The sequence below is a fragment of the Muscardinus avellanarius genome, assembly GCF_963383645.1.
Source record: "Muscardinus avellanarius genome assembly, chromosome: 15".
Classification (NCBI taxonomy): domain Eukaryota; kingdom Metazoa; phylum Chordata; class Mammalia; order Rodentia; family Gliridae; genus Muscardinus; species Muscardinus avellanarius.
In genome coordinates this window covers 7,399,744-7,417,839 of record NC_137801.1, presented here as the reverse complement: position 1 = coordinate 7,417,839, position 18,096 = coordinate 7,399,744, and the positions used below count along the sequence as shown (strand labels likewise).

At 53.9% G+C, this 18,096-nt stretch overlaps 1 protein-coding gene across 3 annotated transcripts in view; it reads right to left on the bottom strand.

The window, feature by feature from the left end:
• The window catches only part of ATP6V1C2 (ATPase H+ transporting V1 subunit C2), a gene marked incomplete at both ends in the record, with an annotated part of 57,619 nt that overhangs the window by 8,060 nt on the left and 31,463 nt on the right, over window positions 1-18,096 (bottom strand). For 2 of the 3 annotated variants that reach the window (XM_080711061.1, XM_080711060.1), the window contains 7 exons: window positions 3,037-3,130; window positions 3,270-3,362; window positions 4,875-4,943; window positions 5,434-5,532; window positions 8,491-8,582; window positions 9,785-9,879; window positions 15,985-16,070. In XM_080711061.1, coding sequence (XP_080567187.1) covers window positions 3,037-3,130; window positions 3,270-3,362; window positions 4,875-4,943; window positions 5,434-5,532; window positions 8,491-8,582; window positions 9,785-9,879; window positions 15,985-16,070 — 628 coding nt within the window. Of the gene's footprint in view, window positions 1-3,036; window positions 3,131-3,269; window positions 3,363-4,874; window positions 4,944-5,433; window positions 5,533-8,490; window positions 8,583-9,784; window positions 9,880-14,497; window positions 14,528-15,984; window positions 16,071-18,096 lie in introns of all 3 variants that reach the window. The other variant, XM_080711059.1, reaches the window with a different exon arrangement.

Below are 18,096 nucleotides of genomic sequence, written 5' to 3'. Positions count from 1 at the left end.
GTGGGAACGCCGTGCCTGCGGAGCTGGTCCGGCTGGGCTCGGGGAGGGTGTCTACCGCGCCCAGCCACGGGGACCGCCTCAGCATTCGTGGCCGACTTATACATGCCACATGCAGAAGATGAGTCAGGCATGCGGGTAGGCCATCTCACCCTTCCTCCTCCCATCCCTGCAAGCAGGTGGAAGCAGGATGGTGCGTGCTATCTTTGCTCTTAGAGCACCCGAAACCCAGCACCTCCTGTTGTCTCTGGCTGACATGTAACCAAAGGATGCGAGACACTCGCTGCTTCGGTTCAGACTAAAGGAGAGATTCTCAGGGCGCCCAGGGACCACCCTGGCCAAGCCCATGGAGACCCTGCTCCCGGGCAGTTTCCCACGGAGTGGATGCTCCACTTCCCTCCCATTGAGACCACAGCCTGCCTCCCCGGGGCAGCGAGGGGTGCTGGGGTCTACGCCACATAAGACCACCAGCTGGCAGGTGCAGGCTCCTGTCACCCTGCTCCGCAGAGTTCTGCCAGCATGAATGTGGGTGCGGAGGTCCTGCCTGACCCCGGGCAGGACCCACGAAGCCTGCCACAGACTGCCTTGCCTAGGCGCACCCTGGGGGGGTCAGCACCACAGTGGCCGAGAAGGCTGGGCCTTGGGCAGTGCCAAGAGTCCCGATGGGCTACACGTGCCCTTGGACTTGCTGTTCTTGGCGACTGTCATTCCTGCGTGGGCCTGTGTTCTAAGTGACCGTCATGCCTACTCCGGGGACTGCAGCAACGTGAGGGGCACAGGTCCAGGCTGAGGAGCATGTGTACTCATGGGAGGGCATGCGTGTCTAGGTACAGCAAGGGTGTCTGTGCATATGCTCCAGGAGAAGCAGTTATAAATCCTCAGGATGACTCAGGTGTAGTGGTACATGCGTGTATCCCCAGTGCTTGGGAGGCTGAGACAGAAGGATTGCAGGTTGGAGGCCAGCCCCAGCAATTTAGTGAGATTCTGTTTCAAAAATAAAAGAAGCCAGCCGTGCTGGCTTAAGAGACCCTGTTTCCAAAATATATATATATATATATATATATATATATATATATATATATATATAATAGGTCTGGGACTACCAAAAATAAATAAATAAATAAATAAATAAATAAATAAATAAATAAATAAACAAAGCCGGGCATGGTGGCACACACTTGTAATCCCAGCATTCAGGAGGCTGAGACAGGAGGATCGCGGTTCGTGGACAGCCTCAGCTACTTAGGCTCTCTGCAACTTAGTGAGACCCTGTTTCAAATTAAAGAATAAAAACTAGGGCAGCGGGTGTAGCTCAGAGGTTGAATGCCCTGGGGTTTCATCCCCAGACTTGCAAAAAGAAAGAAAGAAAGAACAAGCCAGGCCTGGTGGCTCACGCTTGTAATCCAGTACTTGGGAGGCTGAGACAAGAGGATCTCGAGTCCATGGCCAGCCTCAGGTTCTTAGTGAGGCCCTCAGCAACTTAGTGAGACCCTGTTTCAAAGAGTTAAAAATAGGGCTGGGGGCTGGGTGTGATGGCACATGCTGGTAATCCCAGCATTTGGGAGGCTGAGGCAGGAGGGTCATGGTTAGCGGGCAGCCTCAGCTACTTAGTGAGGCCCTTTGCAACTCGGTGGGACCCTGTTTCAAAATAAAGAATTAAAAAATGGGGCTGGAGGTGTATCTCAGAGGTAAAATGCCCCTGGGTTCAATTCCAAATACCACAAAAATAAAATAAAATAAAATAAGCTGGGCATGGTGGTGCATGCTTGTAATCCCAGCATTCAGAAGGCTGAGACAGGAGGATCGCACTTTGCATACAGCCTCCTCTGCTACTTAGGCCCTTTTACTCAGTGAGACCCTCTTTCAAAATAAAGAATAAAAAATAATAGGGCTGGGGGTGCAGCTCGGGGGTAGAATGCCCCTGGGTTCTACCCCCGCCCCCGTACCACCAATAAATAAATAGGGCTGGATTCAATCCCTAGTAACACACACACACACACACACACACACGCGCACACACACACACACACACACACACACACACACACACGTCCCCAGTACGAGGCTCTCCGTCATCAGTTCTTGTTTCCTGCCTAGAGGGAGAGGCGCCATCCAGCAGGGCTCCGAGAGCCTGACTTAGGGGTTCCGTGACTCACATCCCTCTGGAGGTGGCGGCTGCCTTTCTGCAGAGGCCCACGACTCAGCCGGCAAGGTGCACACGCAGCCCACCGGAGGCCCTGGGCAAACACTCGGCCATTTGTAAAGCACTCTAACTAACCAGCGCCCCGCGCTCCCCCAAGCAGGCCCTCGCAGCCTTGCGTCCACACCCCGGCTCTCCTAGGAAAGGCCTGGAGCCCGTCCTCCTCATTCCTCCCTCCCCCGGTGGCCCCAGGCCCAATCAGAAAGTGCTCCCACAGGAGGGAGAGAAGGGGCCAGAACACTTCCCACCCAGCCAGCCCCTCGGGGGTCACCAGGCTCAGCCCGGCTCTGCAGCCGGAGGACACCGAGCGAGGAGCATGTCCTCTTAGAGTGGTAGTGTCGTCCCCAAAGCCATAGCCCCACCCAAAGCCCCGGCTTCCCTCCCTCGGGAGCCCGGCGCCTCCTCCACAGTGGCTAAGCTTCCCACTGTGGTGGGAAGTCTCAGGACAAGCACCGCTCTTTATGCTAAGAACACAGGCAAGGTCACTGGGCTCAGAGGCCGCACGGCACGGGACTGGCACTGGGCACTCTCAGGCAACTGCGCTGCCTCTGTGGGCGGAGGCTTCCACCAGAGCTGCCACCGGCTCAGCTCCGGGTGCCGAGGCAGGACCCCCAGCCAGGGAGCCCCAGCACCCCCTGCCCGACCCAGGCAGGCACCAACTCAGCTCATCTGTCCGCCCCAGCCTTCCCCGTGGGGACAGAGGCTGCCGGCATGGGCACAGGGCACGGGCGCACTGGCACTCAGAGGTGGCGCCTGCTCCCGGGGCACCGAGGTCAGGGAGCGGCCCGGCTGCACGGCCCACCGGCCCCGTCCGTACGACCCGCCGGCCCCGTACTCACATACTGCTGCTGCTTATCCGACAACAGCCGGGTCATCTCCTCCCTCTCCCTCTTAATTTCATTCTCATCATAGAAAAATTCACGGACCATGAACCTTAAAACAAGCAAAGCAGCCAGCACTAAGACTAAGAGGCTTCCAGATGGGGAAGACACCCAAGCCCGCCTGGCCCGGGCCGAACCAGGAGGCTGGAGGAGCCCCAGGCTGAACGAGGAGGCGAGGAGGCGAGACTTACTTGTTTTCTTTGGCCTTGACTTTGAAGTCATCGATCACTTTTCGAAACAGAGTCACGGTGAAGAGGCCCCCCTCGCTGTCCTCGGCTATTAGTCTGTTGGGGAGAGGAATCGTCTGTGGGGCTGGTCACCAGGGTCACCTGCACCAGGCTCTCCGAGGGGCCCATGCTTGGTCTTAGGAGGCCGGGCCTCGCGGCCTAGGCTGGGGCCCTGGAAGCCACCAGGGGCTGGGAACCAGTGTCCTCGGCTTGCGCTGCCTCTCCCAGGCACCCCTCCAAGCTGCAGCCTCCTGGGGCTGAAGGCTTGGGAGTGGCAGGGAGCGAGCGGGGCTGGGTTGACTGGATCATCCAATGGCTTTGAGACCCAGCCCTTAACAGCCTACCCTGCTACGCATTCCTGAAGGCGGCGGTCCTCTCCCCACCGGACCCCAAGATTCTACTGTGTTCTGTGTGCCCGTGGCAGAGGGGCAGTCCCAGCACCTGCAGGCCTTAAGTAAACAGCAGGCCCTCTCTGTGGCTCTGCGCTCATCCTCCCGCGGTCAGGCTGTCCCTCTGCTGCCGGCTGGCACCTCCCTCCGCTCTGAATCACCCCTTTTCACAGTTGCCTAGCACTCTGCGATGGACCCTTCCTTCCTTCTTTTCTCCTTTCCTTCCTTCATTTCTTTTTTAACTTACTCTACTACTGAGCTAAACGGCCAGACCTTTTAATTTTTTAATTTATTTATTGTGGTACTAGGGAGCTTGAACCCAGAGGCATTCTATCTCCAAGCTACACCCCCAGCCCTATTTTATTTTTATTTTGCAACAGAGTCTCACTGGTCTCCAACCTGGGATTCTCCCGTCTCAGCCTCCCAACACTGGGGCTACAGGTATGTACCACGCCTACCATATGTGTCCATGGTGAGCTAGGTATGCACTATGGCACCTGCCTTATGACAGACATTTTATTTTATTGTTTTACTTTTGCCGTACTGGGGATTGAACCCAGAGGCATTCCACCTCCAAGCTCCACCTCCAGCTCTATTTTTTATTCTTTATTTTGAAACAGGGTCTTACTAAGTTGCGAAGGGCCTCACTAAGTAGCTGAGGCTGGCCTGGCCTCGAACCCGTGATTCCCCCGTCTCAGACACCATGCCCGGCTGGATGTTATTTTAACCCATCCCCCTCCTGTGAACTTTGCAGTGCCCCTGGCCGCTCCTTCCTGACCCTGGCAGGCCATGTGCTGCGCTGGGTTCCTCTCCTGCTTGGGCTCTGTGACTGTTTCCCGGGCAGCCACTCCCAGCCAGGCGCTTGCTGAACCCTCAGGTGGGAAAAATGGGTGCTGAGCCAAGAACACTGAGCGGTGATCCGGCAGAGGCAGGGGCCCGCTGCTGGACAGCCACCAGGTCAGCTCTCCCTGGAGGAGCAGGGGGTGGAGTTTTGAAAGCAGCCAGTCCCCCGTGTGACTAGGCGTGGGACCGAGCAGGTATTTCAGGCCAAGGGGCTCAAGAGAACACAGCTGTGGGGCCCAGAGGACCTCGCACCCTTGAGGTATGTTTGGGGCTTGGACACCCCAGAGCACCCACACGTGCTCCAGGGGACCCGGGGCCCAGCTGGGGTTCCACTTACTTGGTTGACCGAGGGACCACCATGTCCGAGAGGGATTCGTAGGTCTTCTGCCATTGTGTATAGTGGGGCCTGCAAGAACACAGTCACACAGTGCTTTTAGCACAAAGGCTCTTGGGTGTCCCGGGTGCTGGGACTAAACACCAGCCATATCCCCTGAGGACCTGCCGGGGACCTGGGGAGCCCTGGCTCAGTCCCATCCTGGGCCTCGCCTGTCCCAGAGGGCCCCAGGACTCCATGAACAGCTTCTGCGTGAAGAACTCAGCTAGAGATGCTTGTGGCTCACTCGGAATTTCCTGATCCTGGACAAGGGCCCCTAAGACCAGAGAACCATCTCCCTGGCTTCATAACAGTCATCCTAGACCTCAGGGACCATTGGGGGATGAAATCATCATGACCGACACAGCAGGGCTCCAGAAAAGGCTGCTGGGCTGGAAGGGCTTCCTCTTCCTCCAGCGCCAGCACCAACGGGGAGGCAAAGCTGGTGAGGCAGAGGGACCGGCCGCCTCCTAAGATCCGGGGGCGCAGGCTGACAGCACCCCCCCGCCCCCCGGCCACGCACTTGGGGACGACGACCAGGAGGGTGACGAGGTATTCCGAGTCGAGCACAAAGTCCTCTTTACTCACAACATCGCTCAGTGTCCGAGTAAAGAGGTTTCCCCTGAAAGACATGTGGGAGAGAGGGTGTGAGCAGCAGGCAGGGCAGAGAGTCCCCACCCCAGGGTACCCCAGCACCAGCACGGGAGGCAGGAAACGGGGACAGCGGGTGCGGGGTGGAGGATGCTGGAGCCAGGACCCCACAGGTCCTCTTCAGCGAAGGTGCTGGGCGGCCAGAGCTGCTGGCTCCTCCCCTCCAGCCCCGCGAGGCTGAGGCTGGCGGGGCCTCAGCTGCTGCCACCAGGCCCTGGAAGCCGGAGGATCCAGCACTGTGTTGACCCGCCTGCTGAGAGGGGACCTCAGGTGCCGGCAGCTAACATTACTCAGGTGTCAACACAGCAGAGATAGGCCCAGATAGGGCGCTGTGTCACTTACAGTCCTTTTGTCCAGCAGCCAGGGGACGCTCACCTGAAATAGCTTCAGACCTGGCCCAAATGAAGGGCAAAAGCAGCTCATCTACAGCCGCACAGGTACCAAGACAGAAGACCACGGGCCAGCGGTGCAGGCGTAGCTCATCAGCACCAGACGCCCCCCAAACACTTCCGAAGCACAGAGCCAGGCTGCAGCCCGAAAGCCACATGCTCCGGAGGCTCCCGGCCCGCCCAGGAGCCAGCACGCCTCCTGCCCACTCCCGGCCAGGCCATCACCAGGCCTCCGTGTGACCATGGGCAAACCCTTCTCCAGATGTGGCACCGTCACCCTGCTGCAGCAGCAAACACGGTCTTCCTGCCCCACGTGACCTCATGTCTCTGGTTTCTCACTGACCCCAGTACAAGCAGACTTCTCTCCAAGTATTTGCTGGATGAGTAACTGTAACCCTGACACGCACAGATTGTACTTTATTCTGCTTTATGTCTCTAGGGTCTAGCATAGGGCCTGAGGGCAGGTACTCCAAAATGGACATTGAAAAAATAAAGAAGCTGGGTGTAGAGGTGCACCCCTGTAATCCCAGCTAATCAGAAGGCTGAGGCAGAGCTGGGCGTGGTGGCACACGCTTGTAATCCCAGTACTTGGGAGGCTGAGACTGGAGGATCAGGTTCGAGGACAGCCTCAGCTACTTAGTGAGGCCCTCCTCAACTTAGTGAGATCCTGTTTCAAAATAAAGAATAAAAATTAGGGCTGGGGGTGTAGGTCAGAGGTAGACTACCCCTGGGTTCCATCCCCAGACCCGCACGAAGAAGAAGAAGAAGAAGAAGAAGAAGAAGAAGAAGAAGAAGAAGAAGAAGAAGAAGAAGAGGAGGAGGAGGAGGAGGAGGAGGAGGAGGAGGAGGAGGAGGAGGAAGAGGATGAGGAGGAGGAGGAGGAGGAGGAGGGAGAAGAAGCAGCAGCGAGGAGGAAGAGGAGGAGGAGGAGGAGGAGGAAGGCTGAGGCAGGAGGATGGCAGATTTGAGGCCACCCTGGGAAACTTAGCAAGACCCTATCTCAGACATAAAGTGTTTGCCTCACATGTGCAAAGCCCTAGATTCAAGCCGTAGTAGCCCCCCAAAACGAAAATGCAGAGAGAGAAGAAAAGAAGTTAACAGGAGGAGAGAATGCTCATCCATCTTTTCTTTTCTTTATTTTTGTACTATGGACTGAACCCAGGGCATTCCACCTCTGAACCCACATCACCGGCCTTTTTAAAATGTTTTGTTTGAAGGAGGGTCTTGCTAAGTTGCTAAGGCTGGCCTTGAGCCTGCCAGCCTTCTGTCTCAGCCTCCCAAGTCCTGGAATTGCAGGCACATGCCACCGTGCCCGGCTCACCTGCCCTCTCTTCTTTGACTCAGTGCGCGTGCTCAAGACGTCAATCCCAGGGACTGTGACTCAGTGAGCGGTCAGTGAGGGGAACTTCACTGGTTAAGTGAGGAGAATCTGACCAGAGGGCGGCCCTGCACGCTCCCACCCCGGGGCCGCCAAGTTTGGACTGTTCCATATTTTGGGATATTTGCATATACATACAGAGATCTCTTCTTGGTGACCAACCCAAGTCTAAGCAGAAATCCACTTGTTTCATATAGACCTTTACACATAGCCGGAAGGTAATTCTGCACGGTCATTTTAAAGTGGAGCGCATTTCTGACTGTGACCAGCGCCCTGACGCAGGCGTGGGACTTTCCAGTTGTGGCACCACGCTGGTGCTCAAAATTTTGAATTTGGGAACATTTTGCATTTGGGGTTTTCAGATTAGCATTTTGCATTTTCAGGGACTGCTCGATGTGTCTTTGCTTTTGCACAAGAAGAGCCCCCTCAGTAACCTCAGAAGAGGCAGCAGGTAGGAGGGGCGTCCCCTTGCCCACACTGCTGCCACCTGGAGGCTCGCAACTACTTCCAAGCTCCCGGCCACTGCCCTAACAGATCAGGCCCAGAGTCGGGAGACGGAGAGGCTTCCACACTCCACCTGGCTTCCTACACTCCTGCAAAGAGGCCAGCTTCTGGTGACACCTCTGCACCTCGGTGCCAGGTCTATCTGCTGCCTTTCCACATGGTTCAGGGGGGCAGAGAAGGCACCTGAGTCCCTGCAGGGTCTCTGCCCTGCACAGAAGCCCATCGCCCTCACTGGACCTCAGATGTCAGCCAGGCTCTGACATCCTGGATGCCGCTGCCTTTTGCAGCCTCCTCCTCCTCCTCCTCCTCCTCCTCCTCCTCCTCCTCCTCCTCCTCCTCCTCCTCCTCCTCCTCCTCCTTCTCTCTCAACAAGCTCTCTGCCACTGAGATACATCCCCAGCCCTGTCTTCTTTTTTTGGCAGGGTAAAGGACCTGGGAGGATCCCAGGTGCTTTTGAGAACCTAGGAGAAGTAGGAACGGGCATTGTGCACCTCTCTGGGCTCCCAGTCTGGCCCTCCCCTCTCCCTCCTCTGCTCTGGGTCCCCTGTTCTAGCACGCAGCTCTGTTTGTCTGTCTCCTGTCTGGGGCACAGGCTCCCAGGCCACCCAGCAACGGGACAAGCAGACGCGCAAAGGCCGGCGGGAGCATAGGTACACACGTGGACTTCTTCTCCAGGTTCTCCAGGGTCGTCTTCAGAGCACTGTAGGCGGCCGTTCGCGACTTCAGGTCCGTCTCGATCTGGGCCAGTTGCTGTGTGGGAAAGGAAGGCGCTTGGTCACTCAGCACTAAAGAGCAGGTCAGCAAAATGGCCAAATTTCAAATGGCCAAGTGTTCACGGGACACCTAAGATGTGTGTGTATATATATATATATATATATATATATATATATATATATATTTTTTTTTTTTTTTGGTGGGTCTGAGGATGGAACCCAGGGGCATTTGACCTCCAAGCTACACCCCCTGCCCTATTTTGTATTCTTTATTTTCGAACAGGGTCTCACTAAGTTGCAGAGGCTGTCTGCAAACCACGATCTTCTGGTCTTAGCCTCCTGAATGCTGGGATTACAAACGTGCAGCACCATGGCCGGCTATGAACCTTGCTTTTTAAAATAGAATTTATACTTTTTATAAAAAGAAAAAAGCCGGGCATGGTGGTACATGCAGTACTTGGGAGGATGAGACAGGAGGGCCTCAGGGTCAAAGCCAGCCTCGGCTACTTAGTGAGGTCCTCTGCGACTTAGTAAGACCCGTTTCAAAATAAACAAACAAAACAGGGCTGGTGGTGTAGCTGGGAGGTAGGATGCCCCCTGGTTCAATCTCCAGTACCACAAGAAAAATAAAAAACAAATATGAAAACAGGGCTGGGGATGTATCTCGGTGGTAGAGGGCTTGTAGAAGAAGAGGAGGAGGAGAAGGAGAAGGAAAAAGAGGAGGAAGAGGAGGAAGAAGAAGAGGAAAAAGAACAACAGCACACAACTGTCCGTCCTACTTCTATGGCATCACCAGAAGCCAATGAAAAGCCGCTGAGCGGTGTTTGGGAGCCGTAAACAACGGGAAGAACCAGGGCTTGGACCTGCGAGGCCCCAGAGGATGCCAGCTCCATCTCTCACTGGCCGTGTGGCCCCACCTGAGCCCCGCAACCTTTCAGAGCTCAGTCCTGCAGACCTGGGGGCTGACCCAGCCAGAGCCTCTGGCGAGGACGTACGTGGCTGAGTTTCTGATCTCTTGTGAGAGCATCGAGGCTGGGCTGGGTGCCACGCATGTTCTTGGTGCAGGAAGGACAGAGGGAGCCCACACCCCCACCCCAGCCAGCCTCCAAAACCGGGGCCCTCCCTGCGGTGGAAGAAGCACACACCCCACGCGACATCTGGGCTTTGGTCCCTGGGACCCACGCTGCCCCCAGGGGGCCTTCAACAGCTGCAGGTCCTGAGGCAGAAGGCCCCTCTCACCTTGGCCAGCGTGTCCACCACGCCCACCAGAGGCTGCTTCGCGGGGTACTTGGCCATGTCCCATTCGAAGTGAGTCACAAAGGATGTCAGGTCAACTGGAAGGACACAAACACAGTCGGATAGATGAGTGTGGCTTTCTACATCCCCCGAGACCAAGATGTCCACCACACGCAGAGTCCAGCGCTCACCCAAGGAGACAGTCCAGGAGAAACCGGTGGGCAGGCATGGGCCCCGTGGGAGCAGAGTTCTAAACCAGCAGGGCAGTCAGCCAGGACCCTGAGCCCCTCTGAAGCGCACGAGCAGCCAGAGGAAAGGTCCTGCACCAGGCGCACTCACTCCTGTGCCCGGAGCCAGCTTGGGCTGAGGCCGTTCCGCAGAGGCAAAGGCCTTCAAAGGCGGCAGACACTCGGCCTCTCCCGTTGCTCAGCCTACCCTTCCCCACTGGGTCAACGTTGCTTTGCAATACCCCGAGCATACCAGAGAGCGTGGGGCCAGCCTTAGGTTACCAGCTAACGCTAACCCTAACCCCAATCCCACAGGCCATGGCTGCCACCAGGGGTCACCTGCTTGCAGCAGCCGGGCCTCCCCACTCCTGAGCCCAAGCAAGGCAGGGCAACCCCAGCGATACTGTCGCTTAAAGGAGGTGTCATGAGCTTCAGCCAGTGCTGAGTGCGTGGCGTTGGTGAGGCTGACCAGACAGGGAGATGGACAGCAGCCAGACAGGAAGGCAAGGGGCAGGCGCGAGGGTCGTGCTGGGCCCCATCCTGTGCCAGTGATGTGAAAGCTCACAGACTCAGCCCCTAGAACGTGCCTAGAGCTGGCCATAGGTCACCCCAACTTGGGCAAGAGTGCCGGACAGGGACCCTGTGAGCCACAGGAGAGGCCAGGGCACGGGCACAGTTGGGCGGTCCTCTATGTGGGGTGGAAAGAAGACAGCAAGGGTACAGGAGAGAGAAGGTGAGGCAGAGAGAGGAGAGACCCACTGGACAGGATCCAGGGCTGGTGACACAGGAGACACTCAGATTCCTGGGCGGGGTGACTGGAGGAGCAATGGACACCGAGCCCGCAGCCAGAGATGGGGCAGGGCGAGGGGAGGAGGTCAGCCCGGGACAAGCCTGCTTATGACAGGTGGGTGGACAGGTCCCGAAGAAGCAGGTGGAAGCCAGGGAACTCGCAGGAGGGAACTGGTCTGGTGGCAGGACTGTGGGCGCAGCGTGCCTTAAGATAATACAGAGGGTGAATCCTTCCTCCTAGGGAGTCGGGGCCAGGGCAGGTGAATCACCTCACTTACTCCTCAGCCCTACTAAGGACTATTATTATTTCCATGAGGAAACTCTGGCTCAGAGTTATGTAAACTCCGTTTTCAAGGGAGGGAAACACAGCCAGGTGTAGTGGTGCACACCTGCAATCCTAGAAATTGGGAGGCTGAGATAGGAGGATCACAGGTTCAAGACCAGCCCCGGCAACTTCGTGAGACCCTCACAATTTAGTGGGACCTTATTTCAAAATAAAGAGTAAAAGGGGCCGGCGTGTAGCCTGGAGGTAGAATGTGCCTGAGTTCAAATCCTAGGACCAAGGGGAAAAAAATCATTGAAAAGAGGAGGAGCACGGTGCGCCCCCAGCACCCTGCCTGGCACGCAGACCAGACCTTGGTTCCTTCCCCACCACATCCACCATCATCAGGCCGCAGCCACGTCGCAGGCAGAAGAGGGATGCTCGCTGCCTTACTGTCCAGCTTGTAACACCACGCTCGGATATTTCCTAGGTTACCCAGAATTGGAAGAGGTCCTGGGAAAAATTTGCATTATACGTTTACAGCACTAGTGTCAGAACTGATACAGAGTTTGTCCTCACAAGCAGGGACGTCGGCTCCACGCTCACACACTCACTCTCTCTCCACACACGCCAAGGCTAGGTGGCGGAAAGACAGAGTGAGAAGGTGGCCGACTGTGTGCCAGGGAGGCGGCCACATCAGAAACCCAACTGGCTGGGAACTCGATCTTGAGCTGCGGCCTCCAGAATTGTAAAAAAATAAGGGTCTATTGTGTAAACCACTCTGTGTGGGGTTTTGCTGTGGCCGCCCAAGACTTAGGCAGAGTTTGGTGTTGGTTTTGGCATTGCCGTACCATGGTAGAGAAATGAATTTGCAGGAAGGATTCGGGCCTGGGAGGAGGTGAATGGACCCAGCAGGGAATGTGGTCACGGGTTTGATAAGAAGGCTGGGGGACCCCTCCAGCAGCAGTAACTGGCTAAACCTCTGTGGCAGACTCTGTGTGAGCTGACCTCCTGGGATGGTCCCAGGCCCGTTACAAAGAAACCAACCCAATGTGACTGAGTGGCAGCCCCAGACGCTATCAAGCAGTGTTCACACAGAAGGAGGGTGTGTCCCATCACAGCTCACAGGACGATCAGCCCTCAGGGGCCAAGGGTCTTCCGCGCTCTGGCAGCATGGGCATGAATGCCCAGTATGGGCTTGGCACCCAACAGATGCTTGGGAGTGCCCAAGAGGATGTTAGACAACCACCTCCCTGCTGGAGCCTCAACAAACCTCTGGGTTGTGACCATGACTTCCTTCCCCCAACTCCTCTGCCAAGTCCTGAACACCAGGGCCAGCTCTGGACACTGACCTGAGCCCCAGCTCACACATCACGGGCCCTTCCCTGTCCATGCGCATGACCCTGGACGAGAACACTGCTGGAGGATGCCCACAGCCAGCCTGGCCTTGCTCTACTTCCAGGACTGCGGCGTCCTCTGCTCGGGAAAGGATGGCCCGTGTCCTTTGCCTGGGCCGAGGTTAGCGAAGCCTGGTCCTTGAAGGGGGTGAGCCGAGGCCTCGGCTGATGGCCCCCGGGGCCAGACCATGACCCAAGTACACCACACACGGGCTACCACGTCCTCAGCAAGTGGTCTCATTGGGAAACCACAATGTGACCGCACGGGGCCATGGCCCAGTTACCCACAGGCCCCTGCAGCGTCTTCTGCAGACATCGGGGCAGGGGCAGGCAGTGTGCACTTGCTCAGCCTCTGCCACACCCACACCAGTCAGTGTCCTTCCAGACTCACTGCTCAGCTAGAGGCAGAGAAAAACAGAAGCAAGAGGTGTCCAGGCAGAGCTGACAGCCTGTAAATGGCTTGTTACGAAGTCCACTTACAGGTGAGAAAGACCCAGAGGGGTGACCTGCCAGCATCAAGTTGCACATTACGCTGAAGGACCTGGTCTGACCCGCTGCGGCCCTCCTGGTGACAGTGCCAGAAAGTCCCCTGGAGGAAACTGAGTCAAAATCCCACACTCCAGGCCAATTGTGAGATCTGATCCGCTAGCTAATTCTGTCAATCACTAATTTGTGGGTGCCCTGCAGAAGAAAAAAAATTTCTCATTTCAGTAAGATTGGGAAAACTCCAATCAAGCTGAGTTTTAAAAAGGCTTTTCAAGTGAGGCGTGGTGGGGCACACTTGTAACCCCAGTACTTGAAAGGCTGAGACAGGAGGATCTCAGGTTCAAGGACAGCCTCAGCAAGTAGTAAGACACTCATCAACCCACAGTGACCCTGTTTCAAAAAATAAAAATAAAGTAGGGCTGGGGGTATAGCTCGGAGGTAGAATACCCCTGGGTTCATTTCCCAGTACCAAAAAACAAAAAGAACTTTTTAGGGCCTTTGGTAATCCCAATATACATATAGTGATATGTTAATATGAAAGTTCAGAAGCTACTGTGGGCAGAGCTGCCTGGGAAACTCTAATCTTGGAAGCTCTTGGGATCCAACATGTGGCTTCTTCCTCCTGAGAAGGGAGTTGTGTCTTAGAGTTGGTGCCGTGTGGATGAGGAATGGGGAAAGCTTACCAACAGGTAATGGGAAAAGCTTACCAACACATAAGCTTTCAGAGTAGAATTAGGTTTTTCTGTGATCGCTTGTGATCTGCAGTGGTGGGGATCAAACCCGGGGCCTCCTGCGTGCTCAGCGTGGTCTGCACTGCGCTGCGTCCCCAGCCCTGTACACGGACACTGCAACTACTATTTTAATGTAACCTTAAACGTGCATGACCTAAAGACCAGTTTGTATCTTAAGTCAGCTTTTAAGTCCAGGGCCCCATGATTATTTCCTGCTGGCAAATACCATCCATTGTTTGACTTGACAAATTGTTTTTACCATTAGCAAGAAATCTCAGTATGACTGACAGACTGCGTTTGGAAGGTAACTAATAACTTTTCATTTGTAGCAGTTTTTATTTACCCTAAAATCACTTGCACTTTCATTCCACCTCTTGGAGCAGGCTGGGGAAAACCCAACGCAATTGGCTCCTTCTAACAGCTGTACCAGGATTGACGTGTTTTGGCACTGCCCGAGGAGGTTCCTCTTACCTGCACCTCAAGGTCACACAGAGAAAAGCCTAAGCGGACAGCCTCGGAGACAGGCAGGAGGGACGCTGTGGACGGACATGGGGCCAGAGCAAAGCACAGGCAGAAAGATGACAAGCTCCATGTCCAAGTGGCATGCAGTGCCGCCCCAGGAGGCAGGGGTGACGGGAGAAAGAGGGGAAAGAGCAGAATAGTGCTGTCTGCATCGTACGGATAGCGTGACCAAGCAACGAGGCTGTCACTTGAGAAATTGCCATCACTCGATCACGGTACCCTACGAGCAGACAGAGGCTCTGCTTCCCGGGCACACACAGCATCACACTGCAAATATGCCCAGCACACAGCGCACAACCTACTCTTTAGATATTTCATTTTTTCCTTCAGACCTGCAATATAATAAGATGGAATTATTAAACCACAAAGACATGCTAAGCCAGGTTCAGATATGAGAGAATGAACACTTCCACTTGTCAACATTTTTTAGATGCTAGGAAAACTTGTCTTAAGTTTTTAAAAATTAGAAGAGAGAAAAATAAGCTGGGTATGGTGGTGCAGAGCTGTAATCCCAGTATTTGAGAGGCTGAGACAGGAGGATTGCATGTTCAAGGACAGCCTCAGCAAGTAGTGAGACTCTCAAACCTAGTGAGACCCTGTTTCCAAATAAGAAATAAAATCAGGGCCAGGGGGTGTCGCTTGAAGATAAAATGCCTCTGGGTTCAATCCCTAGTACCACAAAAAAAAAAAAAAAGAAAGAAAGAAAAAGAAAGAGAAAAAAGAAAAATAACCTGTAATTCTATAACATTAAAACCAGAAAATTAAAACTTAATGTTTTTAAGAGGGACAAAATATGAATGTATGTGTGTATATGTGTATATATGCTAATTTTAGCAGGCAATATGAAGGTTAAAGATAAATGCTATCATTTTCAATAAATATTCACAGGATTACACAAATCTAATTATCTCTACAGATATTTAAACATTTAATTCTAAAGTTTCCAACATCTCAAGCCTGGTATGGTGGTGCACACTTGTAATCCCAGTACTTGGGAGGCTGAGACAGGAGGATCACAGGTTCGCAGCCAGCCTCAGCTACTTATTGAGGCCCTCTGCCACTCGGCAAGACCTTGTTTCAAAATAAAGAATAAAAAATAGGGCTGGGGGTGTAGCTCAGAGGCAGAATGCCCCTGGCTTCCATCCCCAGCACTGCAAAAAGTAATAAAGTTTCCAGCATCTCCAAATTTTTGTCTTGTACATTTTAAACATGTTCAAATCGCATGTGCGTGATAAAAGACCCAAACATCGCTGGGATCTGAAGATGCACCCCATTCTGGGATCTGAAGATGCACCCCATTCGCACAGGGAGATGGGAGTTCCTACTGGGACTCCCCTTACACAAAGCATTCCTGTCTCTGTCTTTGGGGTGGCAACCAAAGACTGAACAAAGGCACCGCCCGGGGGCATGAGGCATTTTTCATGCCTTGTTTGGGGAAAGGCAGACGTGGCTTGGGGTGGGGTGGGTGGAATTTTCCACCCAGAGAGCAGAGAATAAGAGAAGGCGGGTGAGCCACACAGGTGCCTGGAGCCTGGCCCATTTTAGATTTCACCGCCCGATTCAGCAACAGGGGAAGAGCCGCTATACACCTTGGAACGGGCGCAGCAGCAGACAAGCTTAGAGAGAGGCCTGTCTCCACAGCCATCTGCTCACCTGGGCTGACAGTGGGGTGTGCAGCCGGTGTCCAACCCGTCCACTCAGAGTTCCCACCAGGCCAGGGCATGCCGGCAACCACCGTGGCCCCGGCGAGGGAGAGCGCTCCAGAGAGCCGGAGCCGGCGTGGACCTACCTCCATTAGCCAAGAGGTTCTCCTGGACTTTCCCCTTGGAGTCCTCCATGACTTCCACCACACTCTGAGCCATTCTCTTTATGAGGCTTTAGGGAGAGAAGAGAGAGGGAGGGAGTGAGGGCAGGAAACAGTGGTGGGGTCCCCGCACCCTGCGGGGCGCCCTGGGGGATCTGTAGAAGAGACATAGGTGTTAAGGGCCTTCGAACCAGTAATTCCACTTCTGAGAAACTATTTCAAGGAAACAGGAAAAAACAGAAAAAGCTTTCTGAAGAAAGTGATGTTCTGTGCAGTATTGTTGCTGACAGTTAAGAAATTGGAAACAGCCCGAAGCTCCACAATAGGGAATTGTTTAGGGGTAATGGTATATCCCACCGAGGGATTACTAGGCAGCCATTGAAAATAAGGTTTACAAAGAATTTTGAGCACCTTGGAACAAGGTACGTATTACGTCAGGTGCAAAAACACCAAAACAGGAACCCACAGAGGCGGCCTGGCCGCAGGCTCACAGGAGAAAGGGCTCTTCCCACGGGACACGGTTCCCATCGCCCTCCCGTGTGGGGCTTACAATTAGAGACTTAGCCGTTAGCCCCCAGAAAACATACGGAGGCCTTCAGAAAGTACAGGATGTGGAGGCGAAAGCTCAAATTCACCGAGGCTTAGCTGGGCGTGGTGGTGCACGCTTGTAATCCCCACGCTTGGGAGGCTGAGACAGGAGGATCGTGCAGGTTCGAAGCCAGCCTCAGCTACTTAGTGAGGCTCTCAGCAACTTTGTGAGACCCTGTTTCCAAATAAAATATAAAATAGGTCTGGGAGTACAGCCTAGAGGTAGAACGTCCCTGAGTTCCACCCCCAGTACCACCAAAAAAAAAAAAAAAAAAAAAGCAACAACAAAATATAGTAAACTATATTTTAACAAAACAAATTCACCGAGGCTCTGCCAAGGGGTAAATGTCTGACTGTGACCAAATTGATCTAATTTATTTTGAGCCTCAGTTCTCTTATCCATGAAATGTGACTTATATTCCATATATTCCATTTGCAGGATTCATCGTGTGTGTGTGTGTGTGTGTGCGCGTGTTTGTGCGTGTGTGTGTGTGTGTGTGTGTGTGTGTGTGTGTACACACCCTGGGTTTAACTCTAAGCACCAAAAAAAGAAAAAAAAGAACCAGGCTGGGGTGTAGACCGGTGATTAGCACTTGCCTAGCAGGCGTGAGGCCCTGGGAACCATCCCCGGGACCACAAAAGAAAACAGAAAAAAAGTAAGAAAAAGAAAACTATACTCCCCACCCAAGAAGAAACACACTTAACATTTTGACATGCTTTTAAAGGCTAAATACTTGTGTGGGTTTTATGAGCTAAGGTCTCTTCTCTCTCTCTCTCCCTCTGTACTGAGGATTGAACCCAGGGACATGCTATCTCCAAGTTACACACCCAGCTCTTTTTAATTTTGAAATAGGGTCTCACTAAGTTGCTGGGGCTCTTGCTAAGTTGCTAAAGGTAGCCTCAAACCTCCAATCCTCCTGTCTCAGCCTCCCAAGTACTGGTGTCACAGGCATGGTCTCTTTGTGATAGCACCTACCGTCTGATGGAACCAATCGAGGGTCAAACATTCCCAAATCCTTATGTATAAACATTTTTTGGTAGTAGAGATGGAACCCCAGGGCATTCTACTTCCAAGATATACCCCAGCCCTATTTTTATTCTTTATTTTGAAACAGGGTCTCACTGAGTTGCAAAGTACCTCACTAAGTAGCCGAGGCTGGCCGCTGACCAGGATCCTCCTGTCTCAGCCTCCCGAATGCTGGGATTACAAACTGCTCCACCACGCCCTTTGCAACTCCATGAGACCTTGTTTCAAAATAGAGTAAAAAATAGGGCTGGGGGTTTAGCTCAGAGGTAGAATGCCCCTGGGTTCCATCCTCAGTACTACTAAATAAATAATAACAACGTTGCCAACAGTTTAGTTTTTTTCTCACTACACTGAAATGTGCAAAGTGCTATCTCCTGTTCCTACACTTGCTACAATATGCTCCTGGTTATTTATGTGAAGGCAGGGATCCAGCCAGCCCCAATCCAGCCTAATCCAGCCACTCAGAGAGGCGTGGGGGATGA